The sequence below is a fragment of the Hakea prostrata genome, chromosome 1, assembly GCF_041222555.1.
Source record: "Hakea prostrata isolate BN-2017 chromosome 1, UWA_Hpros_2, whole genome shotgun sequence".
In the NCBI taxonomy this organism is placed as follows: domain Eukaryota; kingdom Viridiplantae; phylum Streptophyta; class Magnoliopsida; order Proteales; family Proteaceae; genus Hakea; species Hakea prostrata.
The window spans coordinates 28,388,465-28,407,124 of NC_142600.1; the positions used below are offsets into that span (position 1 = coordinate 28,388,465).

Consider the following 18,660-nt stretch of genomic DNA (forward strand, 5'->3'; position numbering starts at 1 on the left):
AAATATTCTATAATAGATAGGCTTTGGAAGGTTTCAGTAATAAATTGACAAATATATCCAATGAAAATCCAATTTTAAGGTCTTTGTACTTTTAAACATAAAGTGGGGTGTTAGTGTTTTAAGTCATTTACTTTGAGGGGTCAATGCAAATTGCTTTATTTATTTATTTATTTCTTATTTTTTTTGTAACAAAGGCGCTTTTTATATATGAAATTGGGGTTGGGATATTACATATGCGTAAGTTGACCCCATCCTCACTGAGAGGTGAGTCTCAACTGCACATTGCTTTATTAAAAAAATATATATATATATATTTTATTCATTTGGTATTGAGTGCTCTTTTTTGTTAGAGTGTTAATGAATCTATAATCTCCCTTCACCGATTTTTCCATGCCTAAGGTGATCGCGACTGATAAATCGAGGTGGACGGAGAATCCTCGTCTCTCCTCTCTATCTCACCCACTCAGACTCTGTTATTGAGATTGCACTCGGTCCTCCAGATAGGCACGTTCTTCAGTGTAAGGATTTCTTTCTCTCTTGTTTGATATCTTAGGGTTTAAGATTATGTTCCACCCAAATTAGTGTTCTCCTTGAGGGTGATTTAGCCTGTGCCACTAGGTTTTTTTTTGGTAAATGTGCCACTAGGGCTTTGCTTGAACAAGGAAGTGTTAGACGGGGAAGTTTACGCCTTCAAAATTACGGCAAAACATCTTTAACATTGAAAAATGCAAACTTTTCTATGCTTTTTTAAGTTCGTTTCCAATTGGTTGGTGATTCTGGAGTTTCATCTTTTTGGTATCTTGTTAAGATAACTATGAGTCGAAATTCACTGCACTGGTGGTTGTTAGGTTCTGCTGTTTATTTAATCTTAACCTCTCTGAATGAACTTATTTTTTGGGTACTTGTGCATGTTTATTTACTCCAGGATTTTTACTTAATGCCATGAAGAGGGCAATGCCATGGAGCAGCCAAGTGGATGTTTTATCATCAGATTCATCTTCTTCAGACTCGGATTCAGAAACCGATGGTGGGGTTGGTAATTCAAGTGATAATAAGAACACAACCAGTAAATCGACCAAGGAAGATACATTGGAAGGTATTTAAGCTCTTGATATACTGGTTATGGAGTTTCTTTATGTGCTATATAATACCAAGAAATTATGCTTTTCCTGTTTGTATTTTACATCATTTATTCAGTTGTTGACTGCTCCGCTTTCACCAGAGCAGATTATGTGGTCAGATAATATGATTAATTAAATAGGACACCTTCCTCCATTTTCTTGCTGTTACGAGGTGGCTTTATCAAGTGATGAGGTGGCAGCAGTTTATTAATTGTAGCAAGTATATAGTGTGGTAAAGGTCGGCAGTTGTTGAGGGTTGAGTAAGTCTTTTGAGGGCATATTAGGGGAAATAAATATCTTCTTTTTTTTTAATGGGTATGAGAATTGGTTGTAGCGAGTAACTTAATCCTCAAAGTTTAGAGAGTCGGTGTGTGGGTCTCTTTGTATATGGAATAATTGATATATTACAAATAAGGAAAATATTATTTATCTAATTAAGAATTTTTTTTATTGGGAGTTTGGTTCACTTGAAGAAACCATTTCTTGTTCCCCTATCATCTAAAAGTATAAGGTCAAACAAGGTTACTCGATCCAGTGTACGTAACCTTAACAAAGTGGCATCAGAGCTAGGCTTCACTGAACAATGACTTTAATGCGTGGAAGCTGATATGTGTAAGATGGCTACAAACAGGATTCCAAGTTTCAGGAGATGTTGGATTTGATGTAGCAATTTTTACAGCAATGAATACGAGGTTGGACAACATGATGTTAGTAGAGAATGCAGGGAAATTAGTCAAACTAGTATGGAAGTTGCATCCATGTTGACCCAACTTTAGGATCGATTAGTTGAACGTTGAGCACCTCTCTTCCTAAAATGGTGAAGATAGATTTTCCTAAAACGTTAGGTATGGCCTCACTTCATTTCAAGATTTTTTTTGGATATCTAACTAAGGTGCAACAAGTTGGAACGGTTAAAGAATATCAAACCCAGTTCGAAAGATTACTTTCGAGTGGGTTGGTTGACACAAGTGCAACAAGTTGGTTGTTTTGTTAGCAGATTCAAGGACAACTTAAAGGTGCATGTACAAGCTTGTAGACCAATAAGTTCATCGGCAGTGGTCGTGCTTGCTTACCTTTATGAGGTAAAAGCCCAATTTATGAAGCTTGGTGCACTAGCAGAGCCAAGAAAGACCGTCTTAACTGTACCTAGTTCAGGTCAACCCACTATGGTGATACCAAAAAAATCACTGAACCAAGTGATCTAAAGGCTTATGTTTTAATTGTGACGAGAAGTGGAACCCTGGCCATTGATGCAAAATGCTTTTTCTAATTGAGAGTATGGGGTGAGAAAGTGAGGGAGATGAAGCTACTGACACTGAAGAAATAGAAGAGGTGGTACCCGAAATATCCATTCATTTGATCTTAAGAATGCGGAATCTTCAAACCATGCAAGTCCAATGGAGGTTGGGTTGCAAACGGTAATATTTTTAATTGACTCAGGTAGTATGCTTGATTCTCTAGATACTTATATTAATGACAAAATGGGTCTGATTCTCAATGGTGAAGGCAAGTTTGAAGTAGCTACGGCTAATGGAGAAAAATTAACGAGCTCTGGACGTTGTAGGGGAGCTTTTTAACATGGTATTGCAGGGAATCCCAATTATGGTAGACTTGTATTTACTGTTGTTGGAGGCATATGATGTGGTATTGAGAGAGCCACCTCGTAACGTTCTCCATTGTGCTCCCATTAGTTGGGATATCTTTAAATTATGGATGTCTTCCAATATGGATGGAAGAATGGTGGAATTACAAGGTTCGAGATCAGTAGAAGACAAAGTGGTCGACATTGTTGAGTTTAATAAAGAGTTTAAAAAAAAGAAAAAGGCCCACTTTACTTCACATTAATGCTCTATCCAAGCAAGTGAAGGACAACCAAGTTTTGAAATTTTTAGTGACTTTTTTGATGTTGCAAACACCAAATTCTAGCAACTATCGCATGCTTTTAAGGATGCTTTTCAAGAACTGAAAGAGCTTCCTCCTAAGCGTATTCATGACCATCGTATTCCACTAAAAGAGGGAAGTGGGCCCGTTTCAACTTGGCTTTATCGACACCCTCATTATCAAAAGAATGAGATTGAGAAGATGGTTGTAGAATTATTGAAGTCGGGTGTTATTCATCCAAGTAATAGTCCATACTCTTCCCCAATTCTGCTAGTAAAGAAACATTACAATTCGGGGTGTATGTGAGTAGACTATCAGGCGCTCAATAAATCAACTACAAAGGATATTCTCGATGCCTATGATTGACGAATTGCTAGATGAGCTATACAGAGGTGATTACTTCACCAAACTTGATTTGAGATTAGGATATCACCAAATTTGCATGCACACATAAGATGTTGAGAAGATAGCCTTTTGCACACATCAAGGTCATTATGAATACTTGGTAATGCCATTTGGAGTGAGTAATGCTCCTTTTAACTTTCCAACCATTGATGAAGCCTATTCATCAAGGAATATCTTTGTAGAAGTTTTTCATGAGTATCTTTTTGATGATACCTTAATTTATAGTAAAACCTTGGAAGAACATGTTGAACATGTCAGCATTGTACTTTTCATTTTAAGATCTCACCAGTTGTATGCAAAGAAGGAAAAATGTAGTTTTTGCCAACAGAATTTGAGATTTCTTAGGCACATCATCAGCAAAGGGGTGGCGGTGGACCAAGAAAAGATAGCAGTTATGCTCGAATGGCCCAAGCCCCAATTAGAAATGACATTGGGAGCCTTTTTGGGATTGATAGGGTATTATCGTAAATTCATCCAAAGTAGCAGCAAAATTGCAACCACTATTGGTGCTCTCACCAACATGCTGAAGAGAGGAGGGTTCAAACGGGAGCCAAGTTCTAAAGAAGCATTTGAACAACTCAAAACAGCGATGACTCAGGTCACTGTGTTAGCACTCCTAGATTTTTTGTAAATCTTTTGATATTGAGTGTGATGCATTTGGCACTCGTAAAGGAGGAGTTTTGATGCAAGAAAAGCTGCCACTAGCTTTCTTTAGCCATGCATTGCAAGGTAAAAATTTATTTTTGTCCACCTATGACAAAGTACTGCTTGCTCTAGTTCTTGTAGTGTAATGTTGGAGGCATTATCTACTGGGTCAACAATTTATTGTGAACGGATCAAAGAAGCTTGAAGTATTTATGGAATCAAAAGATCACTACACCAGCCCAACAAAGATGGTTGGTCAAATTAATGGGGTATGATTTTGTAATTTCCTATGAAACAGGAAGACAAAGTGGTAGCAGACGCATTATCTAGACGTGAAGAAAATGGAGAGAACTTTACAATATCCAATCCGGTCCCACAGTGGCTTGATTTAATTAAAGAGAAGTTGTAGACTATTCCAAAGTTGCAAGAAATCAAGAAATGTATACAAGACGGAGAGGCAGTTGGGCTATGGAGTTACAATTTTGTAAAAATAAAATCTATTTGTTGGAACACCATCCACTAATTCCTATTATTGTGGAAGAGCTCCATGCTAGCACCCATGAAGGCTATCTCAAGTCTCCAATGGATATGATCCATTTTTTTATTGGAATGGAATGAGGAGAAAAAGCAGGGAGCACATCAAGCAATGTGACACTTGTTAATGACACAAGGGGGAAAATGCCTTTCTTGCAAGAGTAGTCCAACCACTTCATATTCCCACCCAGGTATGGACCAATATTCCAATGGATTGTTGTAGATGGATTGCCAATTTCTAAGGGAAAATCTACCATCTTTGTCTTGGTAGATCGACTTCCTAAATTTGTACGCTTCTATCCTATTTCTCATACATTCAGCCACCTTAGTGGCTCAAGTATTCTTTGAGAAAACTTTTAAATTGTATGGGATGCCTTAGACTATTGTTTGTGATAGAGATCTGGTCTTCATGAGTCAATTTTGGAAGGAATTGTTATGTTTGCAAGGAACCCATTTCAATTTTTCATTAGCATATCATCCGTAGACAGACGGTCAAACTAAGGTGGTGAATCGGATGGTGGAGATGTACTTGTGGTGTTCTACTAGTCATAAGCCAAAGGAATGGGTCCATTGGATTCCATGGGCTGTACAATACTAGTGTGCTTTCTACAACAAAAGTCTATGGTCATGTTCCACCCACGCTTTTGTCTTATGTCCCTGGCACAACTCAAGTGAATTGGTAGACAAAGAACTCAACATGCGAGATCAAGTTCTTAAAAAAATACAGGGAACAGTCGCAAGTGGTGCAAATCGCATGAAGTGTATGACAAGAAGCATGTGGACAGAAGTTTTGATGTAGGAGATTTTGTCTACCAATGACTTCAACCTCACTGACAAATCTCGATAGCACTTTGAAGAAATCTCAAGTTATCAGCATATTACTGTGGATTATTTGAAGTCATCCGAAAGATAGGTTAAGTGGTGTACAAGCTTCAGTTGGCAAGTATCTTGTCTCAAGAAAAGATCCAAGTGCTTGGGAGCTTCTGGACATCCAAGAGGAAGAAGACGGTTATTGTTCAGCCACAAGTTTTGTTAGATCAAAGAGTTTGAAGAAAAAAGGATGAAGTTTTGGTGCACTAGAAGGATTGGCTCCTGCAAATGCAACTTGGAAGAATTTAGAGGAATTAAAGAAATGTTTCCTACCCTGAGGACAAGTGTGAAATCAAAAGGGGGAGGGAACTTTACAAGATGGCTCTCTCAAGTGATGAGGTGGCAGCAGTTGATTATTTCTAGCAAGTATATAGGGTGGAACCGGTCAGCAGTTATTGAGGGTTGAATAAGTCTTATGAGAGCATCTTAAGGGAAATAAATATCTCAATGTTAGGTTGTTTTCTAAATTGTAAGTAGGGAGTTGGGGAATTGGTTTAGGGTCTAACAGATGTATTGGTTGTAGTGGGTAACTTAATCCTCAAGTTTAAAGAGTCATCGGTGTGGGTCTCTTTATATATGGGATAATTGATGTAGTACGAATAAGGAAAATATTGTTCTCTCATTAAGCATTTGCTCATTGGGAGTTTGGTTATTTCTTGTTTCCCTCTCATCTAAAAGTAAAGGTTGAAACAAGGTTACTCGATCCAGTGTACGTAACCTTAACACCCACATTCTCTTTTGACATGATCTGAACTTATCAATTGTGAAAAATGAGAGAAGGTTTAATGATTGTTTTACATGAGTATATGGTCAAGTGTTGGTCTGTATAAAGGTATTCTACAAATGATCCCCTACTAGTTGACTGCCCATTCATTGATGATTTCCCTTCTTTCTTGCCTAAATATAACAATTAAAAAGGAAAAGGAATATCTCCTCGCAGAGAGTCTGCAGGCTGGAGGAACATGATGCATTTTTAAGGAAGGAAGAAACTTCAATATGTATAGTGCTTTTCTATTCATTTTGTTTCTGTAGCTTTTTGATTTTGCTGGTTTCTTAATTATTCCCAAACAAATCAGTCATTTATAAGAAGATTGTATTCTATTGTTTTTCCTGTAACTTTCTTGGTTTGGAATCAGAATCTTAACTTCCCTCCTTTGTTGGAAAGTATCAATTGTCCTATCCCTCAAGCTAGAAACCAATTCAGGATCGGATCACAAAAGGGTGACTCAGTTAGGGTTAAACTATTGGAAAATGTTAACGTTAAGGTTAGATTTTAGTGGAAGTTAGGGTTCAATGACGTATGGAGTTCTTCAAGGGAATTGAGGAAGCTGATGGGGAGTATTCCCTATTTGATTCCCTATGTCATCTACGAAAAAAGAAAAAAAGAAAAAAAAATATTCAGTTAGAAGGATAATTTGGTCAAAGTAAACTTTATTCTAATGTTTTCTGTCTGATAGCGCAGGTCAGCTGTTGTGGTTTTAGGACTTAAGGAAGCCATATGTCATTTTCAATGTCTGATGGGTGTGTATTTAATTATGTGATACCTCCAGGGAGGTACATGTGAATCCCCCCTTCCTCCCTCCCTCCCCCCCCAAAAAAAAAAAAGAAAAGAAGAAGAGATCTGTGAAGATATGTCCTTATCTGTGGCCCTTTTCACCTCTGGCTAGCTCATGAGCTAATGTGTAGCATGATTGAAGTCTATTTGTTTACTACCCAGTTTGGTTTAGCTAGGTTGGAAATGTTGTGCCTAGTAAATTTATGATCGGTATGTTGACTCCTCGAAGGCTCAAACTAAATTGTCTATGCTTCAGACTGGTTTGGGTACTACCATAGATTCTGTCATTCACATTCTCTGCATTCTAGAAGGTTCCATCTTGTGTATCCTAAGTATTTCCCTCCTCTCTCCCCCCTTAGTTTTTATTTAGATGCAGGACCAGTGTCAGAATGGTGTAAAGCATGATCCATGATGCAGGTTCAGTGACCAGACGAGCAGAAATTTATCAGGAATATATGAAGCAGATTCAAATTCCTTCTCAGCGTGCTTCAGTCATTCCATTTAGTTCATGGGAGGGACTGGCTAAATCCATCAAGCAGATATATGGGCAACCCCTGCATTACCTCACCAATGTCCTCCTTAAAAAATGGGACCAATCAAGGATTGGCGCTGATAATGAACATCAGCCACTGGATACCATCATCCATTCATGTAAAGCCGAAGCTATCATCTGGCTCATGGAAGAAGTTCACAGGCTGACTGCTTCACACCATCATATAGCAAAACTCTGGCTATCTGACCCCATGTATCATTCTTATGTTGATCCAATCTATCCAATGATATGAAGACTGTCTCCAAAACCTGCTTGTTTCCATACCCAGATTGGTATGCTGGCAATTCTGTAAAATTTGTAGACATGGTTTTGGATCTGAATTCTGTCAGTGAATGAATAAATTTTAGTTCTTCTTCTCCTCCTCTCTCTCTCACTATTAGTCTTCTGATTATTTACTTGTTAATAATGTCTTGCAATCATATCACTATTCTACATGCATTTAGCTTTCAGTCGTGATCCAACATTAATGTCTTCCACCTAGGATTACCTAGTAGGAGATTCAACCTACTTGCTTGGAGTAACTCTGCCAATCTATTTTTGGTCAACAAAGGTTAAGTAGGTTGACAAATTTCCATTGAGATAATTTATGTATATTCTCAATGTACATTGATATGCCTTCTTTGGAATCCAATTAGATCTGAACATAGTGCCACCAAATTTGCATATACTATGTTAGCAATTTTCTTGCTCATTTAATTTCTAATATTTCTTAGATATCCGTAGACTTTCTTGACCTTGCTTACCTGCACGGATACAGCCAAGACTGGAAGATCAAGGAGCAATGTTATAGACTTCAAGGCATTAAGCGAGCATGGGTACAAAGGTGGCCCCTCTATATTGAACATTCGACCACCAAAGATGGATGAGAAGGAGCCAAACTGGTCCTGGTCTACTGGCAAGGAAAAATCTGCAGACAAAGACAATGAAGAATCTTATGAGGAGCGGCAGAGAACCAGAGCTGCATTGGCTGAGGGAGAAAGGCTGCCTAACGTGCAAACTCGGAAGGATAAGAATATTTCTTTTTCACAGAAGGAGAAGAGGAAGAGAGAACTTGGTCAGGCCAGTAGGGGAAAGAATTACGTTGAAGAAGAAAAAAGGTTGTTGAGGGATAATGGTGTCTACTCTGGCTTTGATTCTTAATACTCAGGTTTTCGTGTACCACCAGGAAGAGTGAAAACAGAAAATGTTGGTTGGGTCATATTGATAGTTTTCCAGAAGGATAGTTCTGATGTAGAACTATAAAAGAAAAGCTACGATTACAGCTTGTGGGTTGTAAAGTTGTTTACTCTGGTTTATATTTGCAGGACTGGATTTGTCCACAATATTGGTTAAAACTTGTATGTCTTTAACGGTTAATCAAAACAGTTAAGAAATCACCAACACACCCACAGACAGTATTGTGGATGACAATTGATGAGATTTGGACTTCCAAGGGTTCACAAGGTGTCGGCTGACATGTCCTCCTTGTAGCGATGTATTGGGATCAGGCCTCTCTTAAAACTGGATTTCTTCTCTGAGAAGCTCAATTCGGATTCTATTGCTAAGGTTCTCGCAGAATCTGGCCCATTTTTTTATGGAAGTGACATAGCAGAAACCTTACTCTGATTCAAATTCAAATGACCTTGGCTGGGATTAAATCATACTGAAGATTTAAAAGAAAGCGGTAATCTCCACGGATGGCAAAGGCATATACAGATTCCAGACCCATGAACAAGGGATTTTCCTGTCACCTTGTACATGGAAAAAATGCCAAGGGGAACTGCCACCATTCAAATAGATAAATTCGCTTCCATTCCATCCAGACATATTCTATCCAGACATAACCATCTGTGTCTGGATAGAATTGCGACAATTCAGATAGATAAATTCGCTTCCATACCATCCAGACACTCGTTAATTCTGTTTTTTCAGGGGTAAGTACTCATTAACTTGTATGAGGCACAGTGATCTTTTCCAAATGCGTCTCTCCTCCCGTTTCTGCAACTTCTCTCTACAACTCCCCTTGTCTTGGCCTTTTGTCTCCGTGGGACGGCGGAGGGAAATCTGTGAGGGAAATCTTATTTTCCCCGGTCGTGCTACTGAATTTCCATTGTCTCCAACCAAGACATAACAACCCCTGTATGTGCCAACTCTAGCTTATGAAATTCTACAGCAAACGCATACACAAATTTACTCTTAACAATTTAAAGCAATAATGCTACAGAAGAGGCACAAAATCTTCAGGTGGGAAAGAAAATAATTCCGTTCAAACTAAAAGTGATAGCGGTTTATTTTTATTACATACAACCACTGAAACCCAGAATAACCTCTCTACTGTTGATGCTCCTGGAAAGCAAAGCTGTTGCCTATAGGCTCCAAGTAAGAGATACCAGTCACTTACAAGCTCAAGACAATAAGAGATCTCCAGTAGAGTCAAAACTCCAAAACAGATGTGATCATGTCTGATGACCCTCCTATTTACATTTCATTCTCTCTTCCTTCTGACCCTTTGTCCACACTGCAAAGATTAAGCTGCTATACCTTGTTGAGAGCTCTAGCTATACCTTTGATGGTGTTTGGAGTTGTCCTGCAACAACCTCCAATAAGTGAAGCACCAGTCTCATGCCACTTGCCAACGAATGAGACAAAATCTTGATCTGATACCCCAGTGGATGGCTGCAACAGTAGAATAAGAGGAATGGGTTAACTTGAATAAAAAAGCTTGGAAGGATGTTGGAACCAACCCGTGGCAAATAGTAAAAGATTTTTCAGTTAATATAATAAGTAAAAACTGCAAGATATCAGTTGAAATCACTGTTTCAGGAAAATTCAAACGTCTGCTTCGACAAAAAGATATAAATTTTTAGTACAAAACCCTAGTTTCAAATCAAATGGTTGGTTACGCTACTTTTGACTCTTTAAGATTTGTGGAAACATTTTACAAATTTTGACCAAATCCAACTTACTTGTTGAGCAACAGTAGAACACATTGAAGGTAACTAATTGCTGCGTTTGCTATTGGCAAGGTTCAAGGTTGAAGGCATATACACACTTAACCAAAAAACAAGGTAAAGAATGGTGGTTGGCCTCCAAAATTTTACATGGTCGACACCATATATGATGTGTGGAGTATATTAGAGAATGTTTACATTCATAATGCTTGCAGTTGTTTTATTTATGTTGCCAGACTTGTGTGGAGATATTAGAGAATGTCTACCATAACTGCAGTGTATGTTGCCAACTTGTGAATTAAATCTACCATTTTAGTGGCTATATATATATATTATATTAACAATATAAGCATTCCAAGATATTTAAAGGGCCTAAAATAGGGTTTCCTAGAAGTTCTGAGACCTAATTTGGTAACTTGAGCCTCACAACCACCACCGAAATTTCATGATTTCACAACATATTTAACCGTTGACCAGACACTAAAGAACAAAGAAATGGAGGGGAAAAGGTGATATGGCATATGGAAAAAAGAAACTTCTTTTCTCAAGTGGGGTAGACATCCAAAAATCAAAGTTCTATCCTCTAAAATATGAATGCATGTGTTAATCCATGAAGAGAATGCTGCACTTGGAATTTGTAACAGTATGTAAAAGATGACAATTATCGACCACATTTAGATATTTCTTTGGTTGTAAATGCATCAATCAGATGCAATTGTTATTCAATGAAAAATGAGGGCAGACCTCAATGCAACAACAATGTTCTTCCAATGTGAACTCGTGGTCCCAGGTTCAAGTTGTTTAAGTCAGGAACTTCTCCACAAAGAGGAGATAGGGACAAGCACGCTATGTCACTCCCCAGATGCCACAGTGGTGGGAGCCTCTTGGATTGGGTAGTAGACTACCCCATAAAATACGGATGTTCTGACATCTTGATTATTTAAATTTTGCACTTGAGCTACAGATGTAAAATTATATGGTTCATTTGGTTAGATGAAAATTCTGATATCTATATGAAGAAACCTGTAAACAATGTGGCAGGCCCTTTTTATGCATGTTTAAACTAGAAAACTTCTAAGCAATTCAATAAAAATTGGATTCCTCTCTCCTTTTTGGAGACATAGGACCATATGGGGTTTCCAGGACATGAAAATGTAACCAGACAGGTCCTCAGGATATGCATGTTAGGAGAATCAAATGATGAATCCCCAATTCATTTGTATAGGTTTCAGTATGACAGTCATTTCATTACTTCAGAGTTCAGACTATATAAAAAGCAGTAATTTCTACTGACAAAAAATAGAGGGAAAAAGGGGTGATCAACATTTTTTTGGGGGGGGGCTATCAGTGGAAGCAACTCATAAATTGCAATAGACGAGACCAGACAAGAAAACTCACCACCCACTCTTTACGATCACCATCATATGTCTCACCACTGTTTGGATAAATAAGTAGTGGTTTGGTCGTTACCTGCAGGACCAACCAGGAAAACAAAGAGTTTTTAAAAACAAGACATTTTACCAAGAGGGAATAATCAAATTTTTTAACTTGATGTGATGTAAGGACCAAATCAATTTTTGATTACTTGAAGATTTCAGGCTCTCCATATCAGTGCATCAGCTGTAAATGCTTTCTTATCATCATGCGTCAGGAATATCTTCTCATGACCATATTTCTTAACAGCTAGTTTCTAGTTTAATTTCTGAAACAGTCTTGAGGATTATGTTATTCTTCACATTAGAATTCCCATGAGTCATAGTTGTACTTATTTTAATGGGATGGAGCAAAAGGTATCATTACAATGACAGGGTTGCAAGGTTCCATGCAAGTGTAGCCTAAGATTCACCCATGGCAAGACAACTCATCTTCTGGATGGTCTGCTTTTCAAAAGAGGGATGGGGGTGGGATGGGGGGGGTTTGGGTTGGTAGAGGGGCACTTGCTACACAACCATTACTAAAACACCATTTCTCCTTAGGATCACCATAGACCTTTTTAAGCATCATAAATACTGGTCAAAAGTGGTTTCTACATGGCAGAGCACAAGTGACACATAATGAGAAGCATTAGTGAGATTTAATCTTGCCTGGACTAAGCATGCAGCATGAAACTGAGCACCAAAAAATGTTAAAAGTTCTTAAGCTAAAAAAAAACTCAATAATCTAGAACCCCTCTTTGCAGGAATATACCTTTTTGGCAGATGAAACAAGTCCATGAATAAATCTAGGAGGGGTACAGTTGATTCCAAGAGCAACAACCTTCTCACATGAATCAGCAATTGAGACACAGTCAAGCCAAGGATCTCCACTAACCACATTCACACCATCTTTAGAGTTAAAAGAAAACCATGCAGGAATATTAACACCTTCCTCGAGAAGCTGAGCAAAAGCCTGCATCAGTAAGCCAAATCCACAGAAAAGATCAGACCAAAGCCAAATCCATAGAAAAGATCAGACCAAACTTAGGCAGGTACAATCAAAAGATCCCCAAAATCCACACATTCTCTCATAACGGGAAGAAGAAAAAAAATCCCTCCAAATAACTGGTACCTCCAAAGTAGGACAAAAAGAGGACTAAAGAAGCTTATACCTGAAAATTTCCTTTAGATGTTGATCTGTCTTACTTACGTAGGGCATCCAAAATTTGGGTGGTCTACATTATAACATTCAGATTAGTCAATCTGAGTTTATGCCCCATCATGTTGGTTACAATATACCATAGTACATTTCATTGAGTTTGTCAGTCACTCAATAGTATGAGTTAGGGAGACAATGATGACAATGACAGACCTTACATGCATAATGCATGTTGAATCTTAGCCCCAAGTACAAATGGACAAACTAAGTTATCACTGGTTACAAGCAGTCTAGAAATACCTGAGCTTCCAGCTTATTGGGAATCGTTTCAAATGCAATTAGGTCAGCACCAGCACCAGCCAAAACCTGAACTCTTCGCCTGTGAAAATCTTTCAAAGTCTCCAGGGTGACTGCATCTCCATACTGCCCACTGAAAGGTGACACAAAATAGCAACATGGATTGTGGGACTAAGAATTTAAGCATCATGTCATTTAAAATTTGAAGAAGACAAAGCAAATCAATTTACACAAAAAGAAGTGAGCAGTCTAGGGAGATTACTTCTTTCCAGCCCAAGTAGCCCTACTGTCAAAAAGAAGAAATAAAGCAGAAAACTAAGGCCAGGTAAGCTACCATCATCTCAGTGAATCTTTTTTCACCTCTATAGAGAGAGAAAGAACAACCCAATTTAAAAGGAGAGAAAAATATCCCTCCTTGGCATATCTTACGGGTCTAGATTGCAAGTAGTTAAGGCATATAACTCGATGAATACTAACCAAAGAACTATATATTTTGTTATGGACCCTCTCAATACTATATATTGTTTCCCTACTAAATATCTTATTGATGAAGAATATTTTGTTATGGACCCTCTCAATACTATATATTGTTTCCCTACTAAATATCTTATTGATGAAGAACTGTTTTTCAACCTACTCTTGGGAAACAGGACTTTGTCAAGCAGCAAATTAATATACAGATTTATCTCAGGCAACTCGCTTCAATAAGAACCCACCTGTATTCAGATCCATCAGCTAAATAAGCACCATAGCTTCCTACAGATGCTGCAACTAAGATCGGACGTGTTCTGAAAATTCTTCCATCGCCAGCATCATTTGTTTTACAATCTTTACATCTCTTATAATAGACATTTCGTGCATCCAGTGCAATCTTGACACTCCTTTGCAGCAAATCTTCACTTTCTTCTTTTGAAAACCCTTTAGTCTCAAAGCCCTGAATGGTAGCCTGCCACAAATGTAAAAGCCCTTTTTTCAATTTCAGCCCTCCTTTCAAACATGATCATAGGAAATATCAATTACAAAGGGAGACAGTTCAAGTACCTGGTAAGAAGATGTGATTATAATATCTGCACCAGCTTCAAGGTAATCCAGGTGTACCTGTTTCATTGAGAGAGCAGAAAACTTTACAAAAGGATCATTGATTCTTAATCTACACGTAAAAATCCAACCACCAAATGGGCCTTCAAAGTCAGCAATAACTCAAATTGACTGCAACCTAAGTGTACAGGATGTTCATGTTATTGTCAAGATTTTATGGTTTCTAGGTAAATTTGGGTCAACAGGCTCTTCTAAGCTATATACCACTAGAAAAGAAAAAACCAAAAAAGAAAGAAGCAGAGGAACTCATAAATTAGCAGGGGAAAGCAGCCACACAAGTAAAGCTCTGTTTGTGCTTCTAAGGGAAACAGCAGTTTGGGAAATATCGAGATATACCTCGTCACTTCTTTAAGGATAAGTCGGACGTATGACTCTAACAAACTAGTCTGTAATAAATTGCAACTTTGGACCAGTTTAAACAAATTGTGAGCAACAGGGCATGCAGTGATGCAAGTATATATATATATGGTTCCACCTTGGTCCTCACATTAACAACTCAATATAAAAATGTAACATTCGAAGAGTACGAAGAGGGTTCTTAAATCTTTCTCCAGCACAGAAAGAAGAAGAGAAACATCAAAAGAATAGCAAAATGAGATCTCTCACTTGAGGATCATCAAGATATTGGATCTTTCCAAGTTATTAGAAAAGAAATCACTTGTCACACATAGAAACGAAATGGAGAAGAATTATTACCCTTTGAATGAGTTCAGGAGAACTTAAGAGGCATTTGGCGCTCCAAAGAGGATCATTGAGATCAGCACCGTGTCTTTCGAGCTCCGTTGCAAGGCCTCCATCAATAACTGCACAACCACCGGATTTTTGCAGGAAATCCTGCATTAGTGAGGGTTTTACGCTTCCTAATCCCATACCCATCAGTATCAAATCAAACCCAGACAAAGTTACGAGGTGGGGCGGCGAGTTCTTGGCGACTGCTGTGTACGACCGGCTTATGGAGAGACAGCGAGTGAGAGCGGCATTATATATAGCAAATAGATGTAAGACTTGCAACAAGAACAAACCAAACAATGCCAACGTAGGCTTGCTTCATTGGAAATATAGTTTTAATTACCAACTAATCAAACTTTTTTTTTTTTATGAAATCACTCTTATTTCCCTCATTTTCAACGGTGTTAAAGAGACTAATAAAGTTGGATGTGTAAGCGTCAAAATTACTGATGTCAGCTTGTATTATAGCTTAATCACTACTTTATCCACTATATATATTTTAAATTATTTACTTAACCTAAGACTTCGACAAATATTACTGATGTCATTATCATTAATTTTCATTAATTAATTGATAATGTGATTTTTCCTTTTTGGTAGAAGTTTATTATTATTTATGTAATACTAAAATATAAAGATAAATTACACTCTATATAACTTTTCTAATGGAATGTAAATCTTTTAGTTTCAATTCCATTGAGGGCAAAAGTATTACATACCAAACTTGAACAATTTTTAAACCATCAAAGTAGGAAAGTAAAATTAATTTTACAAAAAGCATGATTTTTTTAGTAATTAAGGTATAATACAATGAGATGCACATTTACTATTTTCGGTAAATAATAAATTCTATACTGATTCCCTACCAAAAAAAGAAAAAGAAAAAGAAATTCTAAAATGGTTCAGTAGGATGATTCTGGATGCCAGTGGAGTCATTCTATTTATGATTGAATCATATCCAAAATAGTGAATGAAATTTGATTTGCATTATCAAAAGAAGAGAATAAATGAGATTTGATATTTGATATGCTCTTTTTTTAGGTAGAGATTTGATATGATAAGAGAACCAAAAGTGCCTCACGGTTCAGCCTCGCACGTGGCATATATTTATGTGTTGGTAACACGTCTCTCTCTCACATGGAATCGCCGACACGTGTCACAGTCATGTGACTCATGACTCATCATCTTCGTCATATCTGATATGAATGGTTTCTATCCAAGTATGCTTTTCTTCCTTTCTCAACTTTCTACCAAAAAAAAAAAAAACTTTCTACCAATTTATGGAACATGACCAAGTTGCCCAAAAGAATTTCTATCTATTCAAAATAATAATAATAATAATTTATGATCTATTTAGTGGGACCATGTCTCCCTCCGCATCAAGATGATATAGATTGATGTTTAGTTTTTTTTTTCTTATTTTTTTTTTTTCACAAGAAAGGGACCAACAAGCCCAGACACACCCAACTATGTCAAATAATCTGTCAAATTTGTCTGAAGGTTCTCTATCAAGTTCAGGTGAAGATTTTGAAAGAACACTGAAAATAGGTTGGAGATTCTTATGCAAGTCAAGAAAAGAGCTGCCAAAGACCGGCATCTGGTCAACAAACCCTTATTTGGGTTAAAGGAATTGTAGATTAAAGACTAATGACCATGCTACTAGGATGCTCTCTCCATGGTGTGATTTTCTATTTCATTTTATTGAAGGACTTGAGCAAAAGTCATTTTCAATGGTGAAGTATGTCTAGATAGAATGCCCAAATAGTCTCAATGTTTATGTGTAACACTCTTGACACGAAATTCATAAATTGAGAGAGAATTTGAATTTGTGTTAATGTGCATTCTCTACTCGCTCGCGTTTGTCTTAATAACATGTCTTCTAGATGAATGCACAACATGCTATTATCCCATTCCACCCACATGATGTTGAAAATGACCAAACACCTAAGGATGATGTGGATTTTCTTCAAATTTAATCAAATTATTCTATTCCTACCCAAACATATGCTTTCGCATATCTCCATTACCAATTACTCAAGTGGAAATGGTCCTCCTCACATAATTAGAATATCGCAGGGAATATGGTCTACCTTCGTAATGGAAAATGAACAAACCAAACCATTAAGAAGGTTATGTTTAGCTCTCCATTCCTTTCTCTTTATCATGTTGTCTTCTTTTGGGGTCAATTCTTTGATACAATGTTCAATATCACAAGGAATATGGTCTACCTTCATAATAGCAAATGAACATACCCATTAAAAAGGTTATGTTCAGCTCTCCATTCCTCTCTCTATCATGTTGTCTTCTTTTGGGAGTCAATCAATCCATTGGATATAATGTTCAATGTCATCTCACATAATTAGAATCTCTTGGGGAAAATGGTCTACCTTCATAATAGCAAATGAACATACCCATTAAGAAGGTTATGTACATTGTATGTTGAAATGACATTCAACAGTGTATCAAACGGATCGACCCCCAAAAGAAGACAACATGATAGAGAGAGAAGAATCACAACCACCCCACCATAAGCATTTTAAGAACAAAGTGGAAACTCAAGTCACCTTCAGATAAGATAATTTATCTGTTCCAACCTCGACTTAATCAGGCTGGGTGGACCAACAGTAACCCCATGTTTTCATTGGTCTCATGAGTTATGATGCTGCTGTTAAGGGGAAACTAAATTAATGAAGAGATGGAATATAAACCTAAGAATATCTTTTCAATCCTTGCTTTAAAAACAAAATAAAAGTATTTATATATCATTACTATCATATTATTATTATATAAAAACATGTACTTCTCTTTCGGATAGAATAGGAATATTCTTGGAATTGAAAGAAAATTAACAGTGATTTAACGGTTTTCAGTGACAAATTAGGACTAATATACTCAATGAAAATCTAATTTTGGGGTGGCTATGTTTTTCAAACATAAAATAGGGTGTTAGTGCTTTAAGGCCTCCATTTTGGGGAGCCAATGCAATTTGCTCTAAAAATTATGTTATCTAGTTATTTAACATATAAATAAGAAAACCACGAAAAACTTTAGCTATTTTTTCATGAAAAAAAACATTATTTAGTAGATAAGGATAAAAAATTAAAAACTAATGAGTTGTATTAGGTAATTTTGAGAAAAGAAAAACTTTAATATCTATTTAAACATCAACATAATATAATAAAAAGTCGATTCCCAAGGCATTTTCTTTCTTACCTTACATATATGGTCACACGTGTTGTTTTTACTAGTATATATAATAATTTAAATAAATTATGTTATCGTCGTTTGTAACTTTTTCCTATTTCACTTCTTTACTATTTCTTTCATTTGAAAAGATACTCAGCATCCCATCCCATTTATCAATATCTGTATGGTAATAAGGCACTGTTTAGCTTCAAATGACTTTCTTGAGATGAGAAGTATTTTTCATAGCAACCATCTCCTTCACTTCCCTTCACTTCCCTTCTT

At 37.0% G+C, this 18,660-nt stretch overlaps 2 protein-coding genes across 3 annotated transcripts; one reads left to right on the top strand and one right to left on the bottom strand.

The window, feature by feature from the left end:
- The first annotated feature begins 369 nt into the window (after positions 1-369).
- On the top strand, positions 370-9,090 carry LOC149028617 (protein RDM1-like). 2 transcript variants are annotated; one of them, XM_089138294.1, is made up of 3 exons: positions 370-518; positions 926-1,096; positions 8,322-9,090. In XM_089138294.1, the coding sequence occupies exons 2-3, from the start codon at positions 943-945 to the stop codon at positions 8,702-8,704; spliced, it is 537 nt and encodes a 178-aa protein (XP_088994420.1). In that variant the 5' UTR covers positions 370-518; positions 926-942; the 3' UTR covers positions 8,705-9,090. The 2 variants fall into 2 exon arrangements, with proteins under 2 accessions (XP_088994420.1, XP_088994427.1); XM_089138301.1 differs by lacking the exon at positions 8,322-9,090 and adding an exon at positions 7,429-7,914.
- A 227-nt stretch (positions 9,091-9,317) lies between these two features.
- Positions 9,318-15,457, bottom strand: LOC149028618 (homocysteine S-methyltransferase 2-like). Its single transcript, XM_089138283.1, has 7 exons — positions 15,160-15,457; positions 14,407-14,463; positions 14,082-14,311; positions 13,369-13,498; positions 12,682-12,882; positions 11,893-11,964; positions 9,318-10,219 (listed from the first exon to the last, which is right to left on the bottom strand). The coding sequence occupies exons 1-7, from the start codon at positions 15,337-15,339 to the stop codon at positions 10,079-10,081; spliced, it is 1,011 nt and encodes a 336-aa protein (XP_088994409.1). The 5' UTR covers positions 15,340-15,457; the 3' UTR covers positions 9,318-10,078.
- Positions 15,458-18,660: the final 3,203 nt, after the last annotated feature.

Coding starts and splice junctions, on each gene's coding strand:
- LOC149028617 (XM_089138294.1), top strand. CDS start 943: ATGAAGAGGGCAATGCCATGGAGCAGCCAAGTGGATGTTTTATCATCA. Junction 1,097..8,321: donor CAAGGAAGATACATTGGAAG/GTATTTAAGCTC, acceptor GCACGGATACAG/CCAAGACTGGAAGATCAAGG.
- LOC149028618 (XM_089138283.1), bottom strand. CDS start 15,339: ATGGGTATGGGATTAGGAAGCGTAAAACCCTCACTAATGCAGGATTTC. Junction 14,312..14,406: donor TAATCACATCTTCTTACCAG/GTACTTGAACTG, acceptor CATTTGTGGCAG/GCTACCATTCAGGGCTTTGA. Junction 11,965..12,681: donor TTGTTTCATCTGCCAAAAAG/GTATATTCCTGC, acceptor TTGGTCCTGCAG/GTAACGACCAAACCACTACT.